Raw genomic sequence first — 21,663 nt, forward strand, 5'->3', positions numbered from 1 at the left:
ATTCAGCCATTTAAATTCACGGTTTGGGCACCTTGGTTTTGTTTGTATTTTTGTTGTTTGTTTGGTCAAACAAACATAGTTCTCTTTGTAGTCTGTCTATAGTTCTGTTTATTCAATTTGTAAGTTCATTTTGCAACATGTTTTGTCACCATCACATCTGACCTAAATCATTTTAATTTTATTAAATATATAGGCAATAATACTTTAATTGTGTTCATATTTATATGGAATTACGCCTCTCTTTGGCCCCTTTTTCATTACGCGTATGGACCCTATGGACCCATCGGAGCAAGCACAGAGACCACTCCCCTGAAGAACCGTCGCTTTCTGTGTGTGGTCCTCTCTGCACAGGCCTCGGTGCTCTGCGCGCAACAGCAACGCCGCGCCGCGGCCCCGATCAGGAAGTGAATTTGAAGAAAATAAGCGACTGTGGAGGTAGAATGACATAGAGGGGGAGAGGTGGGAGAGAAGCAAGCGGAGAAAGAAGCGACCAACGGAGGGAGGAATCGACCCTGTTTCTGGACCTGTATTGAGCTGTTCCCCCCTCTGGCATATACCGCACCGCCAAAAAAATGCTCATAAAGGAATTGTAAGTAGATGTGTGTGTGTGCGTGTGTGTGTGAAGAGAGGAGAACGTGTGCGCGTTTATCCGTCTGGTTTCGCAGCGCTGACATTGTGGCCAGTCGCCCGAGAGGGGAATTATAAGTGTGGCCAGGGTGATGTCGACATCCCACTTGACTCCACGTCCATGACCCCTTTTTGATGCATGCGACACTCTCATCACACTAAAGTATTGAATGAATAAATTTAAAGATAATATGTTAACAGATGTAGTTGCATCAGCAGCCGGCGCGTGGCTGTGCCCTTCACATTTTGCATCACGAGCCTCCAAGTGAAATCTGCAGGCTTTCTCTGTAATATTCCTCGCTTTGGTGCTAAAATGACGGATGCTCGAGAGGAGCGGTGGTGCTGAGGGAGAAATGGCTGGCGTAAGCCGCGCCGCCCGTGCCAGCGTCCATCCCCTGTATGCCACTGTGTGGCCATGTTATTGATGCGCGCGGTGAAGGTGAAACCGGCGATGGAGCGTTTTACCTGTGGAAAAACGCCTGTGAATGGACATAGCGGGATGTAGAATGACCCAGGGCGGAGGGGTGCTCAGGGCGCAGGAGGTGCGGGCAGGTGGAGTAGGTGGGCGCAAAGTTTTTTTTTGGAGGTGGGAAAAAAAACGGGGCAAATGGCGAGGTTTTGACGCACCAGATCTTCCTGATGATTTGACTAGTAGGCCAAAGGGACGTCATGGCATATGAAGTAGGTCTGTGTGAGTGTACTGGGGACGGATTTTGAACACATTGTTTGAACACGTTTTTACAGGCCTCTTGGGAAACTGACTGAGGCCTAGTCAGAATCAGCTGGTGGTTACAATAAGAGCAAGGCCGATGAACAGGGATAAAACCCTCAAATGGGAAAATCACATGAGAGTTCCTTCATTTTCATACCCTGAACTGGCAGCCTCAGCCTGGTTTTCCCTCTTGTCTTTAGTGTTATAATTTTCCATGATTGACACCCTCTCATACTAGTGTCTTTGCTGTGTTTCAATATATTTTAATTGTAACTCTGTGCCAAGACAGCTGTCAGATGTGGCACAAATTTTAATTATTGGCAGCTATATGGTTATTAAAAAAAACCTACCATAGATCAGTGACTGCTTCTAATGGACATGCATTTATCACCACTGATTATTGTCTTGACTTTCCACCACAAGTATTTAATCAATAAATGGCTCAGAACAAAAAAAGGGAGCCAGGATCAGAGTGGTGGCACAGCTAAAGATCTGAAGTGATTAGGGAGAGTCTGGGCCTCAGCAGTCTGCCTGGAAATTAATTAAATCGGTCACGATTAAATGCTGAATGCACTTACACACTGTCAACACATGGACACATGCACACACACACGCACACACACAAACACAGATACACACAATGAGATACCATCATGGGGGTCCAGACTGTGAATTGCTCCACATCCTGCTCTGGTATGGACTTTTTTGTTTTGTGGACTGCTCACCTGAACCACTGACCTAAATCACTCCTGGTCCACCTTTTCTCCACTTCTATGAGCTTTGGCAGGTGTACAGGAATACAGAAGTCTATTTACAATGTAAAATATGATCAAGTGAACAGAATACAAGCAGTAAAGGAAGGAGAGCAGAGGAGGAGAGGACCGAAAAAAGACAAGGCAAGGCAGGCAGGAGAAAAGAGGGGTGTTTGTTTTCTGTGGCAACACAGAGACACCTGATCTTTCTGTCAAGACCTTTAGACCAAGGAGACATGGAGGGAGGGAGGGAGCGAGGGAGAGAGAGAGAGCATCACAGTAACTAAGTTCTTGTTTTACTTAACCTCAAAGTGTTCATATAGATACTCTGGTTTTAAGATTTCTACACCATATTGAGCTACCGTATATGCATAACAGTGCAGACAGAACACTGAGTAGAAAAGAAAGCTATACTGTCCAATCCATCCCTGTCATCTGACATATATTACAGACTGTCTTCGCTGCAGCATCTGACCCCCCCCCCCCCCCCATCCAATGTTCTCAGACCCAGATTACATTAAGAGGGGGAGTAGGGCGTAGGATTATGCAAATTTGGCCATACCCTCATACACTCACAAAACAACAAAGCTGCATACTGTATATGTGCACAATGTGCTAAGATGCACACGTGTCAGGGGAGAGTAAGAGCCGAGCGTCACTAAGGACCAAACTGCTGCAAATACTGTTTGTGTATGTCCTGCCAATAGCTTTAATTATAGATAATAGATTCATATAGACTTGCTGCTGTCAACTTTATAACTGCTCAGCAGTGTCATCATTTTGTTAGTGTTGTGCAACTCATTAGGGGTTTGTTAGCTTTCTTTATTTCCCAATACTCTTTTGTAAACATAGTGGTGAAAGATGAGAGACAGAATAAAATATGACAAAAGTCAAAACAACATCTAATCTTCGTCTATTTCATGCAAAAGAAAAATATATTCTGAGTATTTCTGAATTTTCAAATAACAGAAAACACACGGTAGTTCATTCTCAGTTTTATTTTTCCTCCAAATGACTTTTTTGCATCCCTCAAGGAGGCTTTAGGCAGACTTAAGATTGTCCCTGCTGTCAAATTGAAATCATACATTTTCTGGTACCTTTAATATTGCTACAGTCGTATACATGATCATTATGTTGGCCTATGCTGGCCGGAGTGTGTCCTGGCCAGCATACCAAACGATGTGTGTCCTGAAATGTTCTAAAGTTAAACATGTCTCTTCATTTAATTGTGTTCCCACTAAATTAAAGCATGAGATAGCACATTATTGTATGGGCTTTTGCTCATTCAATCACTGTGGTGTGCAGTGAAACCGAAGTAACTCAAGTCTTTGAGTAGTTTGAACAGTTAGGTGTAATTAACAAAGTTTGACTTTACAGTAACTTCTTATTCTTTGTTCTCTTACAGTCGAGTGATTCTTCCTATCTCAGTGGAAGAGGTAAGTTTCATTTCACTGTGTGTGCGTGTGTGTGTTTTCAAACGGCTATGTCACATTGTCACAATTGCCTGCTGATGTTAAAATTGCACTTTTTAGGCAGCATTTGGACTTTTGGACATTGCAATTACCCTTCTATTCAAGCCAGTAGATCTGAAATTGTAAATGAGTTGCTTAAAACTTCTGCTTGCGCGACCCTGTCATATTTTTTCTGGATTACAACATGACTGTAATCTTCCTTAGGTGGACCTATGCTGTTTATTAACAGGAATATAAATATTCAGATTTCCTAATCTCCTCTCACACACACTACACTTGTTTCAAGCAAGCCAAGTTCATTTTCATTTCCTGGAATTGTATATTTTCAAATAAATTGGCAGTGGATGAAGCATTAAGTCCCACTGACTCCCTCCAGTAGCCTTCCCTCTGGATTATGAAAGCTTTAGATCTAAACATGTTGCTCCTCCTAACCTGTGTGTGTAAGCCCTTATCTTAATCATATCTCTGCATAATGTGGCAGGTTTCCTCTCGGGCAGCAGGCCTGCAAATTGTGTCCCCCATCAGCTATGTTAAGATTAGACACTAAAAAAGAGAAATTATTTCCCTAAAATGTGATGTACAGAGCCTGAAGACAGTTGAGTATCCCATCTCTCTCCCCCCATCTGCCCTTGAACCACATCACTCTAGATCTTCATCTTCCCTGTCTCCTTCTCCACTGTGACTGTCTGATTTCTCTGCTACATAACAAATACTCGATGTAATCTTTGATTTGGGTGACTATGAATGTGAATGTGTCTCTTTGGACAAAGGTTTTGTTTTGCGCAACAAAGACTCACTGAAACCTTGTGATGAAACTCACTGTAGGAAAGCACAAAACACATAACAAGTCTGTTAACTTTATGCCAGAGGACAGCTAAAGATTTATGTTTTAATATGCTGGAGGGTAGTAAGTTCTGACATGACTAGACAGAAACTGACCCCACAAGAGAAGGTTGAATTATATTTGTCCAGCACTGTTTCCCAGGAGACATCAAACCATAGGAAACCCTCTGTTTATGCTAAGTATGCACACAAGTGAGCATCCAGGCTGTGTTGCATGATTGTTTAGTCTATCATGTGTGTTGAAAGGTCACTGAAAACCAGCACAGATGATGTTACAGAGCATCCAATGCAGGTTTATGCTATGAAGCTAAGTTACTACTAGCAGCGTAATGCCCCTGCTTATCATTTCTGTAGGCTCTTGTTTTGTGTTGATATATACGGTAGGCTTAAATCCACAGATTGGACATAATACCTATTGTTTGTATCATGGATCATTGCTGCTGTAATAAGGCGTGCTAACCAGCTCTTGTAACCAGGCAGATTGCTAACCTGACCACAATGCAATGACTTGCTGGTTACTTTTTAATGTTACCTGACTGGCAAACTTTGTCAAAATAATAGAATTAATCTGACTACATCAACTTATTCCATTGTTGTGATGTTGTAAGTGTACTGTGGCCCAGCTTTGTGCAGAGGTTATATGGTGGATTAGAGGTGATTAAGAAATGAAAGAAGACTTTGTCCTGTGTTGAAACAATCACATGCACACTCAGGATCAAGAACGGGGGGAGGCGAGATGAAGCAGAAAATGTACAGTCTGTAAACGATAAAACCAGTCAGAAGAAACATACATAGTAGATGGTCTGACAATAAAAGTACCCTAGTATGGGAGAGATTATGAGGGACAAGGAAAGAAGAATGTAGTCATCTAGATGAAGATCAGAATAAAGAGTACCGTAATTTGTTTATTTAAGTGCTCTCATCTAGACTATTTATTTTTTTCCAGTACCAAGTGGGCCAACTGTATTCTGTGGCTGAGGCCAGTAAGAATGAGACGGGTGGAGGAGAAGGAGTGGAGGTGCTAAAAAATGAACCCTATGAGAAAGAAGGAGAGAAGGGACAATATACACACAAAATTTACCACTTGCAGAGGTAAGTGAAGCTGCACAACATGCTTAAAAATGGGTGAGGATGTAGAAAACCTTCCTTCCTTCCTTATTTCCTTTCCTTGGCTCATAAAACATAAAAAATAACATAACAAAATAACATAAGATAAAAATGTTGATGAATCATCCTGCACTCGGGGGCGTATACTAATTTTGCATCCAATGAAAACCCAAATGAAATTTTTATATCCATCATTGTCTTCTTTGCCAGCAGCCGTGCACTGACAGAGCTGATGCTGAGTGGAGGGTAGTGGCTGCTCAGGCCATTGGAACTGACCAATCAGAGCAGACTAGCCTTTTCTGGAGTGAGGGCAACCTCCCTAGGTCAATGTATCATAATATGTGGAAACAAATATCACTGCACTTCCTGTTGGTGGGAACAATAATATGCGAACGTGTCTATAATGAAAACATTAAGCAAGTATTATGTTTCCAGTTGCTTCCAGACTTTATATTTCATGTTTATATGCCAAAATTCATCTTTAAGATAAGCCTACAGAAGACTTTAGTGTGGTAAGACCAGGATTAGAAAGGGTGTGGTCCAGAAGAACCCCTGTATCTCTAACTACATATCTCTGCCATATCTCTCTAATCTCCCATAGGACATGTGTACCCAGTTTTCTCTGACTTTTCACTCTTCTCTCTCCCTGCAGTAAAGTGCCGTCATTCGTCAGAATGCTGGCTCCAGCTTCAGCTCTCAACATCCACGAGAAAGCCTGGAATGCATACCCATACTGTCGCACAGGTACACACACACAAAGACCTTGTACTAGCACCACAAATTGCACACAGCATGACATTTCAAAATTATGTGACAGTACTAGTCACAAACTATTAGTATGTGACAGTATATCACATACATACAACAGGAGATGGTTTGATGAGCTCCACATCATCTTGCTTGTTGTTGGTGACTAACATTACCCTACAACCAAGATGCTGCTCTGTCAATGCATTCATTCTCGGAGTATCTCTCGCTCTCTCTCTCTCTCTGTGTCTTTGGGTCTCTGTCACCTTGAAGGAGTAGCTGAATAATTTACTGTATGTCCAGCGAGAAGAGCCATGCAATCACTCGAGCCTTTCAGGCTGAGATCTCACACACACCTACAGCCAACTGCCAGACAGCCATCTGTCATGCAAACACACAGGACAGGAAATGGCACAACCTGTACCCACTACACACACAAGACTTACTGACAAATGCTGTTTAACAAATCCTCTGTGTATTGTATGTAATACTGTAAATGCTATGACATTTCTCAACCCCATTCTTCTTGCATGTCTCTCTGTTTGCTCTTATACATTCTGTCATCTGGCTCTGCAGTTATCACTGTGAGTATTTTTTAATATTTTTTTGTGTTTTTGTTTGTTGAAATAATCATACATATTGACCAGTGATGCCCATAGAAGGAACAAATTACACAGAAAGTTGAGACAGAAATTTGATCTATTTCAGTGACACAACAGCAGGGATAGTTAAGACACCATTACACTGTGTGTGTGTGTGTGTGTGTGTGTGTGTGTGTGTGTGTGTGTATGTGTGTGTGAGAGAGAGAGAGAGACATAGAGACAAACAGTGTGTGCCAGCTGTACTTTTAGAGTTACTTTTTACTTCTTTTCTCTGATTTACTTCTCTTCTCTTTGCAGAATGAGTATATGAAAGATAACTTCCTGATCAAGATTGAGACATGGCACAAACCTGACTTGGGACACCTTGAAAATGTAATTAGTGAAGCTAATGAGCTGTGGAGCTGTATTCACAGTCTTTATGTCTGTATGAACAGAATCTGTGACTCACATATGAATATTTTTGCATCAGGAATGACTTTAATCGCTGCACATAGTAAAGGATGCTTGATTTAAAAATGTAAAATAATTGAATCCTATTGTTTCTCACACCTAGTTGTGTTTAATTATTTCCTAATCAAAAGCTGACCTAAGAATTGTTGTATGAAACAGTTGTAAGCAGTCACGCTCATTTTGGCCTCTCGTAATTAGTCAAACACTACACCTTTGTATTGGAAATAAAATACATGCATCATGTCATGTATCTGCAGAGGTATATGTCTATATAAACCTGTCATCTGTTGTTTTTCAGGTACACGGTTTGGATCCAGAAACCTGGAAGAAGGTGGATGTAGTCTATATTGATATTGCAGACAGAACCCAAGTGGAGCCAAAGGTGAATGTTACCTCTGTGTATAAACAGCAGCAGCTAGCCAGTACTGTACTGCCATATCCAGGTTGGTCATACCAGTTTTTGTTGGTTTTTTCTTCAGGATTACAAACCAGAGGAGGATCCTTGCAAGTATAAGTCAATGAAGACAGGACGAGGACCTCTAGGACCAGACTGGAGGGTATAGTGTCTGACTTATTTGAAGCCACTGTGAACGTAAAATAAAGAAGGATATCAGAGCAGTCCAGGGTGCACCCTGCCTCTCACTCGTAGATAGCTGGGATAGGCTCCAGCCTTTGTCTGTATCTGCTGGAAGGAGTGAGGTTTAACATGTATCCCTGTCTTTGTCTTGTGTATGTGCAGAAAGAGCTTCCTAATAAGAAAGACTGCCCGCACATGTGTGCCTATAAACTGGTCACTGTCAAATTCAAGTGGTGGGGCCTGCAAAATAAAGTGGAGAACTTCATTCAAAAGGTTTGTTTCATTTTGACCTTTGTCAATTCCATTAAGGTTCAAGAACAACAGAACAAAAATGTTTAACATGATGTGAGTCTTGCAAGAAATGTTTGCGTTATTGTCTTCCCTGGATAGCATTTAATTTGTGTGCGTGTAGGACTGACTGTTCTGCAAAAGTGTATGTGCATCTCCTGAAAGCTTTAGACATTATTGGTTTCACACACATGCAGTATGTGCTGTAAAGAGTATAAAATCAGATATGTCAAAATAGTATGTGCTGTAAAGCAGCGGTCCCCAACCTTTTTTGCACCACGGACCGGTATCATGTAAAACAATACTTTCACGGACCGGCACAGACAAAAAAAAAAACAAACAAAAAACAAAAAACAAAGTGCATAAACAGACTCTTACTCTTATGCTTAATTAGTGGGAGCCTTTGAGCTTTCCCAGCAATGAGGCGGTCCCATCTGGGGATAATGGGAGACATGACACCCGAAGTGTGTTTCTTATGTCCAGTCCACTCCGTAATTTTGTTTTGGCCGTCATTAATTGCTTCAGTCGTTCTTGTTCATGTTTTCTTCCATGGCTCGTCTTTTAATGCAGGGTGCTCGGTCTCGCAGTTTTGAAGGCTTCGTTGCCTCATTTGCGAGTCTGTCGCCACACATCACTCAGAGCGGACTGGGTGTGTGAGAATCACCTGTTGCAATAAATCCGTATTTTAAATAGGACTCCTGATATAGTCTTTTAAATGCGGGTTTCTTTTTCTTTGAAGGGGTAGGCTCCTCTTCTTCTGTCTCCTCGTTAGGCCTTTTCCCCTTTCCGAAGAAGCTCTCCAAAGACGTTTGTTTTTTATTTATTTTTGCTGCTTGTGGGCTTAATTTTGGGGTTCCGTATCCCGTGACCGAGACAAGCGTCTGGGCAGGTGCTTAAAGGCACAGGCGGATGAATCTGATCGATTTATAAATGAAACAGCTGTCAGACTCAGATAATGAATAATATATGTTTTGCTCAGTCTTTCTATGCGGCCCGGTACCAAATGACCCACGGACCGGTACCGGTCCCCGGCCCGGTGGTTGGGGACCACTGCTGTAAAGAGTATAAAATCAGATATGTCAAAATATCATATTCCTTATACCACAAAATCACTTTCTAATTACTCTCATTGTTTCCTTGTGTTCCTCTCACAGCAAGAGAAGCGTTTGTTCACTAATTTCCATCGTCAATTGTTCTGCTGGATTGACAATTGGATTGAGTTGAACATGGAAGATATTCGTCGCATGGAGGAGGAGACACGTAGGGAGCTAGATGAGGTAAGACAGACGTCAAGCATTCGCTTATCTCTGGTTAACAATGTAATTCGTCAGCGAGCTACAACATCAGAGAGTAATTTTTCTTTTGTGTGTCAGATGAGAGTGAAGGACCCAGTGAAAGGGATGGTGGCTCTAGAAGACTGAGGTTGTGTCAGACTGTGAATGCTGCTGCTCATCAGGTGGGAGGAACGGATGTGTTTTGTTGGGATTGACATTGTAGCTGAATGAAACTGTTTTACTGCCAGTATATTACAGTATCACATGCATCTTCAGTCCCTTTGTTATGTCAGCTACACATTGTGACAGACAGCGACAGCATATGTCTTAAGGACAACACAGCTGTTTTTATATATTTGCACCAGAAAACGGTGCACTCTGTACCATTCACAGATTCATTTTTCATCTATAATTTAGTACAATCTGGCAGGCAGTTAGCCCAGAACACCTCTAGACACCAATAAATAAGAGGTAACAGTGTTTATTGTTGATGCTCTCATCCATTTCTTCCATCTTTCAGACCAGAGTACCAAGACACCAGCGGATTCACTTCCACTTTTTGTCTCAACTGACACAACACCTGACTGGCAGGTCCAAATCCCACCTCCCGCAGTACAATCTGGTTTTCAGGGACCTGGACCCAGTAAACTCTCAGTTTTCAGCTGATCTCTTTACATCCTTGATTTCCATCTGTCTCTTTATTTATGTTATCCATCTCATGTCTCAATCTATGAGCTGCTCTGAGGCCTCCAGTAGCAACATTATAGATAGTGTCAGTCAATCCTCTCTTTCTCTAAAAAAAATTCATTCTAAACTACAGAGCATAGTGTCAGTTATCTCTGCAATTTAGGATTTCTCTTTAAGATATCCCACCGTGTATATATACAGTATATTGGGGAGCTGAATAATTGTACTGAAGTAAATATAAATATATATATAACTATATATAAACAGGGTTTTTAAAATGATTCTGTAAGTTTGTCTGTGGATGTTTTTTTTCCAGACCAAGCTGTTACTCAGTGTTACATTTCTTTTCTTTTTTTCCTCCATTTGTATCATGCTTTATGAAGTGTTTCCTTTTGTTGTTCTTATTTGCAAGTCTACAAACTACGGCTGCAAAGTCGGGCTTGTGCTGAGAGTGTCACGTTGTCTCCGCTGTACTCCTGATTGACAAATGTAGATTTTTTTCTCCCTCTTGTACATTGAGGCAATCATTTCTGTTGCTTAAAGAGTTTGCTTGTGTGTGCTTCTCTTTGTGTGAGCGTGTGTCTTTCTGTGGTATTGTTTTGGACAAGATTTTTTAGCCATATTTTTCTGTTATCAGATCCTTTCTGGAGCTATAGTTCTATCAGGCTGTTCAGAATGAATTGAAGTTCCTGTCAATACAAATAAACAGTAATGCATAAATACAGAGGAAGTCTCCGAGAATACAAGTAAAATGTATTGCTGTGGAATAGAACATTTCAGTAGACAAGTAGAATAGCCATAGATGAGCGTAGGACTGCCTCTGTTTGTGACATTATGCGTTAATTCTCGCCTTGTCAGCCATCGTGTCATCTCCAGTGGATAAATGGTCTTATCCAGCAATAGCAATAACTATCATGACACGTTTCATTCTTCAGTTTGTTCCTATGGTGAGAACAGTTTTAGTATAAAACAAGAGCCCGAACTGAAAGTCAAGCGGTTAAATTTGCTAAGAAATTATTTATTAAATGCCGGTTTTATTGTGTCTGTCTTTGAATGAGGTGGTTTTTGTTTTGTTTTTTTTTCCTCCTGCTGGAATCTGAAGCCTGTTATTTGTATTAGTGTGGTGTTTATGCATGAGTGTACATGGGTGATATACAGTAGTGTGCGTCTTTGCAGAGAGCTGGTGCTAGCTGAGAAAATAAGCGAGGAACAAAATGAAGCTAGATGGGTGATAACAGCAGGCACTATCCTTCCTTCTTTTGTCTGTATTCACCCCCCCCCCTTATTTTTTTTTCCATTTTCCCATCCTTCACATAATTTAACTGTGGAAACCTTAAAGAGCAAGCAACAGCCATTATTGATAAGACCAACAATTAATATAAAAAAACTGCCAGCACAATAAGGTGATTATGAGGTCCAACAGTAGCTAGACAGAAGAATTAAAAGACAGTTTGCACTAATCAGCTGATAATTCATGTTATATGTTTTTAATCAATGCCTAATAAATTAAATAAGACATATTTATTTTTATGTTTTTAAGAGTGTGTGATATTTAGATCATAACAAAATTGAACACTTGTGTGGAATCTGATTGAATGTTAAACAGTATAAACATTAGTTCCACCGAAGGGCTTTCCATTGGCAGATAGTAAATAAAAATGCATTGAATACATTTGAAAAAAAAATCATTCTAGTCAATTTATCATAGCAACAAGAACAAATCAACAGCAGTGACATAATTTCTTCCAGGGCCCCTTAAATTAATATGATTTGTTTCACATTAAAACAAGAAACAAAAAATAATAATTAGGAAATAAATCATTTAACATACTGTACGTGTGTGTAGTCTGATGAAGTATCCAGAATATGACTTGTATTGGCCATAAGTTATCATTTGACGGTGGTCAAACTTTACTTTCAGTGTTTAAAAAAAAAAAACTTTGGTCAACATTCATCTTTTTTCATAGCCTTTGTGTCATTAATTTAATAAACCCATCATTGTGAACCATCATCTGTTGCCTCCTCTTTAAAGACAACACTGGCCCTGGCCCCCCCCCCCCCCCCCCCCCCCCAATCATCCCACCTGTGTTTCCATCTCACTCAGTGTCTGTGGGGCTACCAACTGAACCATGGAGGTTTGTGGATGTACTGTATGTATTGACTCTGTAAATAGTAAATAAATTAATGTAGATGAACATAATATATATATATATAGATCAGACTGTCCTGCCAAACCTACAGCACACCCTCTCCTCCTTCGCTCAATATTCAGCATCACACCGAGCACCACGACCAAGCTGCTCTCAGAGAGACATCATCGTGAAGAAATGTAGTTGAGTTATAGTCGCTGAAATTTAGTGCTGATAATACTAGAATATTGTCAGCTGCAGTCATTAAAAAACATTCTACTGTATTAGAGCTGATTTTAGGATGAGGAAGCAAAAGAGCAGAGTTGCTGTGGGGGTTTTTTTAGGAGAGGAAGAAAATAATTAAAAGCAAAAACCCTGTTCACAACTGGCTGTCCTCACTCCATCGTCACATTGGCAGGACAGTGTATAAATATATATTTTTGTTCTGAATGTTGTTGTACCTCTGTTGTCAGTCTCTGAACTACACTTGCTTCTCTCACTGAAAAACGAACATATATAACGGCAGCTTGGGTCACGTCATTGATCCACATTATTAGCTGACTGTATTGGCCAAAAGTGGAGTCAGTTAGATTTTGCCCTCCCGTGGCCATTGACGTGAATAGAATGGTAATTATTCAACATTTTTGGAGCAGCTTTATCCAGGTGCTGATGTGTCTGAGATTACAGCCACACTAGGAAAAAAGACAACAAATGTGGCTGTTTGCAACCAGACACTGACAGTTTAACAGCTGAGCTTGTGAGAGAACACGGTTTAACAGAGACAATCTCATAGATATCTGTTGTTAGATTCCTCGATTTATAATCAGAGTATGAAACCAAATGATTCCATAATCCCAAACTGTTTTTAAGTCGTTCAATCTCTCTCTTTCTCTCCCTCTCTCTCTCGCTTATTTTCACTCTCACTCCTGTTAACTTGTCTCTGTTTTTTTTTTCTTTTATTGTGAATTTGTGCCTTTTCGTCATCTTATCTTCTAATAACACTACTGTACATTGGAGACGTAAAGAAATGAATAAAAAGCAGCAAAGCAACTGTACACAGGCTTGTTTTGGTTTTTAATACCAATGAAAGGGATGTGACAGGTTTCTTACCAATGTTAGTGACTGTAGCAGCTGGCAGGATGTCACAGCTGTCAGACCATAGAAATATTCAGAAAACTACACTGTAAGTAGATTAATAACAATAAAACAATTACTACTATTTAGCAATGTGGAAGAAGTTCACAAGTTTCACATCCTTATTGCTTCCCTTTTTCCAGAAGGCTAAATAAAAGCTGTACAATAATGTTAAATGCTCCCACACTATATTACTTTGACCAAGTTTTTGAGTGTGGTGTATAGGAAATAGTTATTGTATTAATTAAATGTGGACGAACAATACATTTCCCTAAGGTAGTAATTATTCTGACCAAATATTTGTTAAAACGATCAAAGGTTAATTAAGTATACCATTTGAATTTTTGTGTCCTTACTGCCCCTAGTGGCGCTATCAAGCCCATGCAGTATCAGACAGCTGACTTCTACCATACAAACTCTGTACTCTAGGCAGGGTAAAATTAATCAGGCTTTGGATGGCAAAGATTACTTTAAATCCTGATTATGAGACAGTAGATGGGCCAGCACAGAGAGCTGCTACACATTTTGTGAGACGTGTGGGTGTCTGAGAGGAAAGAGTATTTAAAATGTACACACCTTCACATTAATTTACAAGTTTAAAGGTAGGAAGTGACTGAAAATGTTACAGTACTTCTGACTGAAACTTTACATAACTCAAAAACATAAATGAATGAAACCCAAATGCCTGAAAAAAACACACATAAAGGCTGAAACGTTGTGACACCGGCAAGGCCGGATGGAAATCTGTCCAAATAAGGGGGGAGCCAGACATATTTGGCAGGCCAAATGAAACATGAGCTCTCAGATTTATCAGACAAGGTTAGCTTAGCATAAAGGCTAGAAAGTGAGGGGGCAGGCCAGACTGGCTCTATCCAGTGATGGCAAATCTGCTTTTAAGCATCTTCAACGCTAAGTTTACAAATCAGTCTTTATGTTACGTGATATTTTTATGACCACTAAACTGACTGACTACATTGACATTATATTTGCACTAATCCTCTTAATCTAAATTAACTTTAGTTAAATAATCTTTGACTACTGATGTAATCCACCAAACATGTTGCTGTAAAATACTACTACACTACTCAGAGCACCTTACACATTCCATACTGTTAAAGCATGTAAAGGATTATTTACGTACATACAAAGAGTTTAGGTGCAACAATCGTCCATTCATAAACACTCACTCACTGGGTTGTTAACCAACCTAGGATAAGAGCTTGATCCGATGTTACGCTTTAAGTCTGGAGCAGGTTGTGTGTGTGGGACCTTGCACCAAGGAGGGGAGCAGCTAAGAATAAAGTGAGGGAACCAAAAAACAGAGAAAAACTGCCAAACAGCAGCACCAACCACAGAGAAACGGCTCCAGCCTCTCCACTCACCTTTGGAGGTCTTTGTTATTTGTGCTCAAGGAGTCTGCAGCTTTTTCCAGGCACCACAGGACACACACATATATAAAGGTAAAAACAAAAAACACACTTAAAGACAGACCTTTTGAATTATTTGCACCAATATGGAGCCACAATGATTTTTCTGGATGTTTTTTATATTCAACTGCTGAATTTATATTTTAACTGAATTAATTTTGGGAACAGTGTCAGTGCTGAACGGGCACAATCCAGATATGTAAACTTGGACATTTGTTTTAGAGGTTATACTTTTATTATTAGGACATTTTGACATTATGATAATCTTGTGTGTTGATCTGAATCAATAGCATTTAAAGGTATAGCTACTGACAGCTGATCTATAGCTTATGATGTTTGCAATTAGTTGCATTACAATGTATGCTATGCTGTGTATTAGCATGTGTAGCTAGCCCACACCTAGGCAATTAGAAACGTTTGTAGTTTGCACCCAGAACCAAACAGCAAAGTTAGCAAGTAGTTTGTAAACACAGTGGAACATGCAGAGCAAAGATGTGGCTAAAGGGTATGGGCTATTGGACTTACATTTGTTAGGTGGCGAGAAATAACTCCATTTTAACACTTGTGTTTCTTCATCTTGGCTGAACTGTGATGTAAACAAGCTAGCTAGCTTTTACGCTAACAGGATGTTAGCCCAGCAACTAGCGCTCAGCGCATCGATTCAGTTTGATGTGCGGCCTCCTAGTGGACAAAGACGAGAAATGATCCGTAATGCCGGTTTAAGTTCAAGCCTGAAAACAAATGTCAGAAATAGTGATGATTTGCCAAGAACAATAAAACTATAAGCACCTTCAGGCTATTAGTGTTTGGTGAGTACACTATTAGTTCACTCTCCTTTTATTGCCGAAATAATATAGTAGAAAAAAGTTTATAAACCATAAATTTTTTATCTCTTGGTCATAACTTTCTAAGTGTGTCCTGAAATAGCTCTCCTGTGCCTGTGTTTACATGTGATCTTCAGGGCGCTGTCACTTTAACATGGCTGAAGCTAACCGTGATTAGACATGATTACAAAGCCATTTCTGAAATGACTTTCAGGCATGCCTGGCAGGTTTGGCTTTGTCTCTTTATATATATTTTTGTTGGGCTCTGCTCTGTGCTTGTGGTAAACTGGCTGTGTAACAGCAAACATTTGTGCTTGTTGTGTAGGTTTACTGTTTTATTTACCTTTATTTAGATTTCTATGTGCAGGTATTCATAGGTGTGTGTTTGTGTGTGTGTTTACAGGGGATACAATGAGTGCCGGAAGACTGCGAAGTGCTGGGAGAGAAAAGTGCAGGTAACCTCTTAATGTCTCTTTGTCTTCTAGCGATTGTGTAAGAGTAGAGAAATGGGGGAACAAATAAGAAAAGCACAGGTAGAAAGTCCAGAAAACTAAAGTGCAGCATTTGAATTGCTTAATCCTCATAAGAAGCTTATAGTTTGAAGTCTTTGCATGGCTCTGTGGTGAAACTTAAATAACCTCTCATCCATCGTTTCTCACCAGTAAACCCCCTGGTTGGCATTTTTGCTCCCTAAAGAATGTGCCCTAAGTCTCTGCATGTGACGCTGTTACATGAAGCCTGTTACAGTTAGCTTTTTATTATCTAACTAGATATTTGTTTATTTGTTATTTTTATCTCTCTTTTCATTATTGTCCACCGCAGCTTTCCAAAATACTGAATTTATTAGGCTTGGCTGCTTTTAATATGAAACAAAGTTAGATTTCAATAACTGGATTGTTATATAATCTCAAATCTAATGTAATCTGATTCATGTCTGATATTCGTGAATTAGTTTTTGACATATTCAAAACAATTAGGAATATGTGCTTGCAAATCTGTTATGTAATTTGTGATCCAACTCTTGTTAATTAGAATGATCTGAGCTTTTTGTTAATAAAAACATCATTTAACCACCCCCCCCCCCCCCCCCCCCCCCCCCCCCCCCCCCCCCCCCCGGGTGTACAAAGATAACCTTTCACCTATTTGGAAAGAGCCTGGATTGAGGCCAAAAGAAGCTAATGCTATTGTGTGTTGTTTGTTGTGTCCCTCGCTAATACACGAGTATAATTGTGGGGGTTGCATGTATTGTGCTGCTTACTCAGCTGATAGACATGCCGAATGCTGCTGGTGGTAAACCTCTTAGCGAACGGAAGGTTACCCAAGTCTTGCAACAGTGATGGAGGATCAGCCTCCAGCTATCCTCCTCTGCTCTCTGTGACTACACACACACATTCACATGCCTGCCTCCTGCCTGCGATTATACTCTAAGTCTGACTCATTCTTGCCTACATTCCTGAGTCGACCCCACTGCTTTGTCAACCGGTGCTCCATTGCTGCGTGACTACACGGCACTCAACCAGAGGAAGGACTGCATCAGCAGCACGCTTCACCCCGGGCTTTTCATGTTTTTCATCCTGCCCAGTTTGGAGGACCTCAGACTGAAGCACATGCAGAGAGATTTGATTAACTAGGAATCCGTTGAAATTACTTCAAGTTACTCAGACAGAGTGGAGGCCTTCTTCATTAAATGGCTGCAAACTGCCCAACCTGAGCCTGAGGAAAAGTCAAACCTTTCTTCAACTGGATTTTGCTCCATTGTCGCTGCAGGACTGCACATCCACAAATATTGCAGGTTACCTTCAGGAGCGATAAAGATAACGAAGTTCACGGACACCTGAAGACTTTGCTTTTCTTCAGTCTGACCTTCAAAGATGGACCCTTTAATGGACAGTCCACGCGTGCGCTCAGACAGCATGGGCAGCTCTACGTCTCAGGGCTCCAGGTCAAAGGTGCTCCTGCGCCAGAGGTTGTCTCAGCTGTTGACCTGCATAGAAGACATGAGCTCCGACGATGAGGCCAGTGAAGAAGTGTCCCGCACACTGGACGAAGCGTTTCAGCTCTGCGGGGGCTACGTTCCCACGGATGCATTCAGGTTAACAAGGGCACATGCTTACTGATGCAGAAACAACTTTACACAAATGAGCTCTCAGAAACGACTTTTTGTCCTGTGCTTCATCATCGTCCCACACTTTCTGAATATTTTCTAGGTTTATCATTAAAAACGTCTTTGTTCTTTCTGATAAAAAAGAAGAACACACGCTTTGAATACACACAGTGTTGAATGCTGTATTATGTATTCATGTTGTTACCAAACAGGCTGCACATGGTGACCTGGAATGTGGGCACAGCGGAGCCTCCTGAAGACGTCACCTCTTTGCTTCAACTAGATGCTCAACCCCCTACAGACCTCTATGTGATTGGGTGAGAAAAAAAAAATAATTTGAAACTTTGATAACAATGTGGCTGATGAATAATGCTAGAATTTTGGCAACAACACAAAAGATATGATGAAGCAGCAGAATTGAAGATGTCATTGTCAATTTTTGTCCTCCGTCTGTGCTGCTGTGTGTCAGCCTGCAGGAGGTGAACGCCACGCCTGTGAGGTTCATCTCAGATATGATATCAGAGGACTCCTGGAGCCATGTCTTCATGGACACACTGGCACCCAGAGGCTTTGTCAAGGTGAGAGAGGACAGAGGAAGCAAACTGGAAATATTACTGATATGTGGAAATATTATATATTCCTTATATATATATATATATATATATATATATATATATATGACATCTAATTATAAATTATAATGGTATGAATACAAAACAAAACAAATATAATGTAAACATATTAACTGTTTTCAACTGTTTCTAGGTCACATCAGTGAGGATGCAGGGTTTGCTGCTGCTGGTTTTTGCCAAACACATTCATCTGCCCTACATCAGAAACATCCAGACCACCTACACTCGTACTGGAATCTTTGGCTACTGGGTAGGAACTTGGAGGTGCTGCTTCTAAACTCTGCACACCGGGAATGCCTTTGGCATCAGATACCGTTAGGTTTAAACACATCATGAAAGGCCTTTTGTGTTTGTTCAGTGAAAAGTGCAACAGCTTTAACAGAATGAAATCACAAACATAGAACGCTAGTGACGTACACTGAGGCAATCTGATACATAATCCAGATTCAAGGGGCATTTTGAATGTTTGATAAGTTGAAAAAGTTGAAAACATTCAGAAAACAAACTTAGTGTATCAACAGAATATGATTGATTACTGATTCTACGTGACGTTAGCATGCTACCCAGCTCCTTCCTCCCTTATTTCAGGGTAATAAGGGTGGAATATCTGTGCGGTTTTCCTTCTACGGCCACATGGTGTGCTTCCTCAACTGCCATCTGGCAGCTCACATGAACTACGCTTTGCAACGCGTTGATGAGTTTGAGTACATCCTGGACACACAAGATTTTGACTTCTATGACACCCCAAATGTCTTGGACCACAAGTGAGTGCACCTACATAAACAGTGGTAAAAAAAAAACACACTAATGGTAGTTGTGTAGCAGAAAATAAAACTCCCATCACTTTCTCAGAGTGGTGTTCTGGTTTGGAGATCTGAACTTCCGTATTACAGACCACGGTTTACACTTTCTCCGTTCATCCATTGAAAGTGGGCGCCTTCATTTGCTGTGGAGCAAAGACCAGGTATTGTGCATAGTGAACAGTGCAAACACACACATAATAATGCACACTTGCTAAGTAATTTCCTCTTCCCGCGCAGCTCATCATGATGAAGAAACAGGAACCTTTTCTGCAGGAATTTCAGGAAGGGCCATTGAATTTTAAACCCACCTACAAGTTTGACCGTAACTCTGACACCTATGACACCAGGTAACATCTACAAGTGTGCTTGGAACACAGATATAAATTACAAACAACACCTGCTGCATACTTCATCTGTGTTTTTGTTTGAATTTTGCACAGCTCTCTTAAGACATGGTTGGGTTTTAAGTAAGAAACTTTGACGTGTTGCATGCCCTGTGTTTCCTTATTTCACAGTCATTGCACCTTTTCCCCAAAGCTTATGGCACCACATCATTAGTCAAGAGAACACATGCGCAATAACCCTAGAAACACACTGAGCACCCACAGCAGTAAAATTATAGACAAAGTTGGGAGCAGCTCTCTGTTTGCTTTCCTCACACTAGCACCATGTATGTGTCTCTCTCAGAAAGAGCACTGTGGCACTGCCCCTAACCATGTACAGACCCAGGCCCCTGCAGCGCTGCAGCACCACCCTCTTCTTCCTTCTCACCTCCCTCATCTGGGGGCTGCTCTCAGTTTGGTTGGGGGCCTGGTACAGGGAGGTAGACCCGCCGAGGTGGGTGTCTCCATAGCTATGTAAGACTGAGCCCCATATTATTGAATAGGTGCCTTGGGGGTAATTTAACCCACAATCACAAATGGAGACACGATATAGATGACAAGTAAACATAATAATCTTGATGAATTGCAGGCATCGTCTGCAAATTCATTAGACATGGACTCCCTCCAGCACCCAGCACCCCACTGTTTGTTTCTGCATAATGCATGTGTTGCTTTTTATAGTGTATATTTAAGCTGCAATACTATGTCGAATAGTGTAACCCCTTCATTTCCCCTGTCATCATTTCTCCTTGCCAGGCTACACTGTAGTTACAGCTCTGCACTGCATGTGTGCGTCTGGTTTCTGTTCTTTCACGTTTCAGGTTTCATTGCTGAACAAGTTACATTTACATGGTTAGGTTTACACTTGCCTTTGTTTTACATAGTGGCAAGAAAAGGAAGCCGGCCTGGACAGATCGGATCCTCTGGCGCATCAAACCAAAAAGCCTGCCGTCAGAGGAAGATGATGATGAGAATGCATCGACCTCCACTGATGACAAAGAAGAGGAGTTTCCAATCCTGGTCACCCAGGACAAATACACCTGTGACATGAGCTATGGAGTCAGTGACCACAAGCCTGTCATTGCAACCTTCAACTTAGAGGTTAAAACGCCATACATATATGTAAGTCTGCTTCTTTCCTCCTAAAATAACTGACTAATAAAGGTATTTCCACCTGTTTCTTCTACAGCTAAGGAAAATCTTCGACACACCTCTGGTGCATGTCTCTCCTCTGGGTGTATGGAGCGCCGATCAGGATGCACTTCTGACCTACACAGTCCAGGAGGACTTCATGTCTTCTACATGGGACTGGATCGCCCTGTACAAGGTTGTGGTATAGATGCAGACAAAAAAAATTGCAAAACAACAGAACACTAAATGGATTTGATCTGATGGGTTTGTTGACCTGCAGGTGGGATTCAAGAGTGCTACTGACTATGAAAGCTTTGTTTGGGTGAGAGAAAATGATTGGCCAGAGATAAATGAAGTCATAGAGGTAAAGTCAACATGGCATATATATAATGTTTTTACACTGTGAGTGCTTTATTAACATTAATATATATGTGTGTTTTACTGAAGATATCTGTGGATAAGGATAAGATCCCTGTGCTGGGAGGACAGTATGTACTGGGCTACTACAGCACCAACATGCAAAGCATCATTGGCCTCAGTGATAGCTTCCAGGTAAGTTATCATAATCTATTTTGCTATTCCTATTATGTCATAACATGCTTTCCTATGACTCCTTCTTGAGTATTTAGAGGGAAACTGCATGCTGTGCTATCTTATGAATCCCAAATTTGTTTTGATTTTGCAGATCCTGGAGTCAAGGCGTGCTGTCATGGAAGGCCTTGTTCCAGAGGATATCAATGGGCTTAACAAATAAGAACAAATCCCCCTGCAGTGCCACATCTTATTCTTCTAAGTCAGAAAATTGTTTCAGACTTTAAAATGCTCAATGATAAACTCCCTTATCTACTGGATGTGAAAGATCAGTAGTAAATTAATGGCCATCACACTGTGCCAAGAGAAATAGACCAGAAACTTTGAGTTGTTTTTTTTCCTACTTTGCCTTTAAAGTTCAGATTCA

At 40.8% G+C, this 21,663-nt stretch overlaps 2 protein-coding genes across 2 annotated transcripts; both read left to right on the plus strand.

Annotated features, from left to right (window-relative positions):
- The first annotated feature begins 361 nt into the window (after positions 1–361).
- On the plus strand, positions 362–10,345 carry pitpnab (phosphatidylinositol transfer protein, alpha b). Its single transcript, XM_028421404.1, has 12 exons — positions 362–589; positions 3,497–3,527; positions 5,353–5,498; positions 6,166–6,257; positions 6,837–6,844; positions 7,160–7,234; positions 7,611–7,694; positions 7,792–7,869; positions 8,052–8,162; positions 9,332–9,454; positions 9,551–9,633; positions 9,972–10,345. The coding sequence occupies exons 1-11, from the start codon at positions 573–575 to the stop codon at positions 9,596–9,598; spliced, it is 813 nt and encodes a 270-aa protein (XP_028277205.1). The 5' UTR covers positions 362–572; the 3' UTR covers positions 9,599–9,633; positions 9,972–10,345.
- A 7,178-nt stretch (positions 10,346–17,523) lies between these two features.
- Positions 17,524–21,459, plus strand: inpp5kb (inositol polyphosphate-5-phosphatase Kb). The gene is made up of 12 exons (XM_028422180.1): positions 17,524–17,744; positions 17,969–18,073; positions 18,226–18,334; positions 18,522–18,638; positions 18,977–19,152; positions 19,241–19,352; positions 19,429–19,538; positions 20,459–20,675; positions 20,764–20,901; positions 20,986–21,069; positions 21,153–21,257; positions 21,391–21,459. The coding sequence occupies exons 1-12, from the start codon at positions 17,524–17,526 to the stop codon at positions 21,457–21,459; spliced, it is 1,563 nt and encodes a 520-aa protein (XP_028277981.1).
- Positions 21,460–21,663: the final 204 nt, after the last annotated feature.

The sequence above is a fragment of the Parambassis ranga genome, chromosome 14, assembly GCF_900634625.1.
Source record: "Parambassis ranga chromosome 14, fParRan2.1, whole genome shotgun sequence".
In the NCBI taxonomy this organism is placed as follows: domain Eukaryota; kingdom Metazoa; phylum Chordata; class Actinopteri; family Ambassidae; genus Parambassis; species Parambassis ranga.